At 48.1% G+C, this 5,269-nt stretch overlaps 1 protein-coding gene across 1 annotated transcript; it reads right to left on the minus strand.

Moving 5' to 3' along the window:
• Positions 1–4,226: 4,226 nt before the first annotated feature.
• On the minus strand, positions 4,227–5,269 carry CALHM2 (calcium homeostasis modulator family member 2; the record flags this gene model as incomplete). The annotated part of the gene is made up of 2 exons (XM_084265204.1): positions 4,227–4,643; positions 4,727–5,269. 2 exons carry the CDS (start codon positions 5,267–5,269, stop codon positions 4,227–4,229), a joined length of 960 nt encoding a protein of 319 aa, XP_084121330.1.

The following is a 5,269-nucleotide window of genomic DNA, read 5'->3' on the forward strand; positions in this document are numbered from 1 at the left end:
CGAGCTGTATGTGTTCTTCTTTCCTGGGGAAATGGTGCAATTACATCACGCTATTTTTAAGTATAGTGATGTCTTGCAAATAATTTCTTTCTGTCAAGATGAAGAAGAGTCTTGCACTTCAGATGGATTAACACTTTGGAAGATTTATCTCAAGTACCTTTGTGCTCTAGAAACTGACAGAGCAACACAGAATTCTGGCATAGTTGAGGTTGGAGGGGACCTTTGGGGAGATGACCTGGTTCAGACCCCTGCTTTGAGCAGGGGTCATCTAGGCTAGGTTGCTCAGGACCGCATCCAGTTTGGTTTTGAGTTCTCCTAGGGATGGAGACAGCACAACCTCTCTGGGCAGCCTGTTCCAGTGTTTGTCTATGTTCACAGTAAAAACAAAAAGTTCTTACATTTAAGTGGGATTTTTTGTATTTCAATTTGTGCTTATTTCCATTTATCCTGTCACTGAGCACCACTAAGAACAGTCTGTTTCTACTTCCTACACATCCTTGTGTCAAGTATTTATACACATGGATAAGATCCACCTTGAGCTTTTTCAGGCTGGGCAGCTGCAGCTATCTCGGCCTATGATGGATACCAGCATCCAGTTGTGATGGATCCCAATTGCAGCTGTCTCTTCTAACAAGTTCCCAGGGATTGATCACAGACAAAATGGTGATTTTTGGTAGTTACTGCCTCTTAAGAGAAATTGGTGAAGTCAAAGAAAGAAAGTGTGTTTCCTGTGCTGAAAAAAACAAGTCATCCCAATCTGACTTCCTTGGAAAAAGCCAGGTATCTTGGCTGCTTAGGGAGTCTCTGTCAGTGGTGTCGGTGCCTTGTGATCCACATTCTTGTAAGTCTCTAGTAAGACATGGATATGGTCACATGTTTTACAGATGAAGAACTGAAGGCAATAGGAAGAGCAGGGTATGTGAACTGGTGTGATTATCCAGTGTAGACACTAGCGAGTGGGTGTCCAGCTTTGAGATACCAAACTTAAAGTGTCTTACTCATTGTAGGTACTCTGAACTCAAAACCAGAGCTCTGCAGGATCCAGCTTTTCTGCTTCTGTGAATGCCCAGTGCTTGCTAGGCTGAATGATTAAGTTCATTCCGAAGTCCCTTGGGATCCAGAAACAAGCCATTTCACTTCTTTCCCCCAGGGGAGAGCAGGGTACTGTACTCAGATTTCCCTTAATGCGCTTAGAGGAAGAGGCTGCTTGCAACATCCAGTAGCAGCTGCTGCTTTTTATAAGAACACAGCTGCAATGATGGTGGCTTTTTCTTTGGATTAATTAGTTACATAATAGAATACGTAAATAAGTGTTTCAATAGAAACCAGGATCCCTTTGAGGTATTGTTTCTTCTTGACTACTGGGGCTATTATAGTCTCTACAGTTGTCATCAGGGAAAATGAAAGACCTGTGTTTAATTCCCCATACTGAAGGAGCCTGGTTTGAACCCATCTAGCTGCTGGGAAGTGTGCCCTAACTGGCAGCCCGTAGGCTGCTCTATGATGGGCTTGTTTCTGGCCCCTGGAAGAAAAGCAGTGTGAGTTCGAGCTCTCAGCCTGCATGATCTGGCATGCCAGGAAGGCGGGCAGCTCAATTTCCCTCTTGACGTTTCGGTGAGAAGCTTTGCCTGCTTGCTTGTGGACCTGTGTAAATCCTTGTGGATTAGTTCAGCTCAGCATCATCACTGGGGGAGGATGAGTGACAGGGCCAGCAAGGATATTTGTGAGGGTGATGATGGGCTATGAGGGTCAGAAGCTCAGGATGTCTCATCTGGGGCCATGCACAGGGTGGCAGATGGGGGGAGAAATTCTTACAGTTTTGAACAAGAATTTGTGAGCGTGTGGCTTGTTCCATTCCTCACTGTCAGCTGTCTGTGCAAACATACCTCCAGCAAGAGGGAAAGAAAACAGACAAGCTGGGCAAGCCCCATGCCCATTCCAGCACATGGCAAGTGGCTGGAGTTAATGGAGAAGGGAGGTAGATGGTGCAAAGGCTCATGGTTTATACTTAGGATAAAGAAATCTATTCCTAAGTGCTACGTGACTTGCTCCATTGAAGGAAAGTAGGGAAAGTGGGGAGAAGGAACAACTGGGACTATCAAGGAGAAAGGCAAGGGAAGTGAAAACGTGCTTTGTTTCAGCAAGTTACCTTGCATCTGCTGACCTGAGTGCGGGGGTGGCATGCATGTCTGCATGTTCCCACTCGAGGGCCAAGGAGAAGAAATGCAAATTAACTCTCTTTCATCTCAAGTTAATGCAATTTCATTTAACTTGCATCTGATCATTCCTGCAGATTACTTGATGGTGAGGCTGGGAGCCAAGCCTTCCCACAAATGCAAGGCAAATCTGTAGAGAAGCTGAATCGGGATCCTGGGATGCCTTGCCTGTTAAGTGGTGTTCCAGCCTCTTTATGCAAGGAAATACCTTCCAGCTCTTTCCTGCAAGGGGATGTACTGTAGAAAGGCTTCTAAACACATTCTCTGTCATTTGCTGCAATTGTGCATCCTGATGCAGAAGACTTATGCTACTCATGGCAGGAATAGCTAAAAAGCAGTGTTAGTAACTTGTAGTATGTGTAATATACTACATATAACTTCATATTCCAGGGTCATCTGGATAGGAGAGAATCTGAATGCTAATAGAAAAAAGTAGTTCTCAGTCCTTGAGTTCAAAGAGAATGTTAAATTACGTCTTTTTTTGTCCCCCTGAAAGAAACTCAGAGTCAGTGAAAAATAACTCTCTCATTTAATAATTTATTTCAAAACTCTTTGTGTGTAAGCCCCTCTGAATTCTGTGGGTTTGAGTCGTTACTTGAACAACTTAAGGCTTTTGGGTAAACAGCACAGTGTAAAAGGAAGTTGTACCTGTATAGAAACAGTATGAGCAGGAAAAATAAACTTCATTATTCTGCCAGCTCTTCAAACAGTGTTGGGTGCATAGGGCTGATCTTCAGGAGGAAAGTGCCACAGTCAGCACGGTGTCACGGTGGGGGCAGTAATTCTGCACCTTTCTGAGTTTCCTTTCTCAGAGTATGGTCAAGTCTGTGAGACCTTCTGCTGCAGGGACCATTTAGGGCAGTGGGAAGAGTTTAAGAAAACTCAGTGGTAGAAGAGTAAAGAGGGCTGCTGGCCCCATCCCGTTCCTGCTGTCCCTCGTCACTCCAGGGCTGCAGTCCCACTGCAACAGATGCTTTGGCTGGTAACTTTCCCCTTGAAGAAAGACACTCCATTAATACAGCTAAATAACTACAATTACATAGTATATACACTATACATATACGTGTGTGTGTATATATACATATATGTAAAATAGTTGTATTCTGGTTGAGGTCTTGCTGCAGCTCACAACCCAAATGAGCAGGACTCAGGGATGGTTGGATGAGAAATGCAGTGAGCTGCAGACAGTGGTGTGGCTCACTGTGGGTGCTGCTTGCAGCCTCCACCTCACCTGAAAGCTATTCTGCTGATGGTGCCATCTTCTGGGTTTATAAACTCGTGGTTGTGACCATTTGGGCTCATTAGAGATTGCCAGGCACTTCAGTAAGAACAAAGGGAGTTTGGTGTCCTACCCAAATTCCAACTTGGTAATTACAGAGTGTCTTTCTGAATACTGGGAATATTGGTGATTCCTCCTGCCTTAGTCTTAGTTATTCCGTGTGCTGCTGTATTACCAACCCATTCCTTCCTGGGTGCTACTGTGTCCCTGTTGCCACAGGAATTTACCCACTGCTTCCCTCTTTTCCCTGTGCTGTAAAGTCTGTGAAGTGCTCTGAGACCTGCCAGGCACTGTGCAACTGTTTAAGAAGGTATCAATGTCAGTAAAACAGGTGTGTGGGATGGCTGGGGCTAGTGGGGGACACCAGTGGGTCTGTTGGAATCACAGTTAGAAATGTTGTGCCCACCTCTCGTTCCCTGAGGTTTCTGCTGACGCGTGAGATGGCAGCGTGCACTGGCAGCCCAGAGGTAAGGTGTGCATCTGCTCCCTGCTCCCCTCCTGTCTCTGGGAGCAGCCACAAGCTGCTTGTCCCCAAGTGAGGTGAGGTGAGGTTTTCTCCTCCACTTAGTGTATTGCTTATCAGTCTCTACCTTGAGGCTGTTGATCCCTGTTTACCCACTGAGAGAGGAAATCCTGCTCGGAGGAATATTCCCAGTGAATCCCTCAGCTGTGCACTGGTACTGGTAGGCCTGCCTGGCAGTCTGGGGAACTTCTGCCAGTGCCCGTCTGTCTTAGGAAGCCAAAAACAGCATTTCATGGCCTTCTGGGCTTGGCCCGTTCCCTTCCACCCCTTTGGCCCATTTGTGGAGCCGGCTGTAGAGGGGGAAGCCCTTGTTCTCCCGGTAGATATAGACACCAGTGATGGCGTTCCACTGGGGGCTTGGCTGGACACCCTCCACTGGGAACTCCTGCACCAGCTCCTTCTCCTCCTTGTCCAGCGCCACGAAGCCAAAGAATTGCTTCACATTCTTGGCTGCCAAGATCCTGGAGTGGACCTCAGCCGTGCGTCGGAAGAGCTTGTCCTCGTTGCAGCGGTACTGAGCCCAGTAAGCCTCCTGCCTGTAGCTCAGTGGTGAGCAGCAGTGCTTCAGGCACTTGGTGAGGAAAACCAGGACTGCAACAATGCCAATAAGCAGCCAGCCGAAGAGCTGAGAGAGAAGAGAGAGGCTGCATTAGGACATGGTAAGATGGTCTTACCCACTCTGAGTGGCTTTTTCCCTGGTGTGCCTACCTGGGACTCGTATCTCAGCCTCCGCGTCATGTCATCCCTGAATTTGGTGAGGTTTGCTGGCACATCTTTACAGGGGAACCTGGCCAGCACCTCGGCCCCATACTCAGCCGGGAACTTGTCCGTGGAGGATGGCCTGACGAACTCACTGAGGGCGCAGATGTAAGCCTCCCCGCGCAGCAGCGAGATGACCGACCAGGTGACAGGTGCCACAGCTGCCCGGCCCATGATGGAGCCGAAAAGGAGGAAGGTGGCAGCGGCAGAGAAGTTCTTGGTGCCACGCTTGTGGCACTCAGCCACCAGGTTCCAGGTGTGATTGTTCCAGATGACGCCAATGAGGAAGAGGGCCAGGGCTGGGACACCAATGGCGGCCAGCCCATAGATGTAGTTGCGGGCAGGGGAGCAGGGGCAGTTGAAGGCAACAACTGAGAAGAGCTCCTCGCTGCCCACTGTCCCTAGGGCCACTAAACCATTGAAGATCATCACATCTTTGCTCTTGAAGAACAAGGAAAGGAAACGGAAGTTCTCGGCGATGAGGGCAGCCAT

This window comes from Gallinula chloropus (genome assembly GCF_964237585.1).
Source record: "Gallinula chloropus genome assembly, chromosome: 5".
NCBI classification, from domain to species: Eukaryota; Metazoa; Chordata; class Aves; order Gruiformes; family Rallidae; genus Gallinula; species Gallinula chloropus.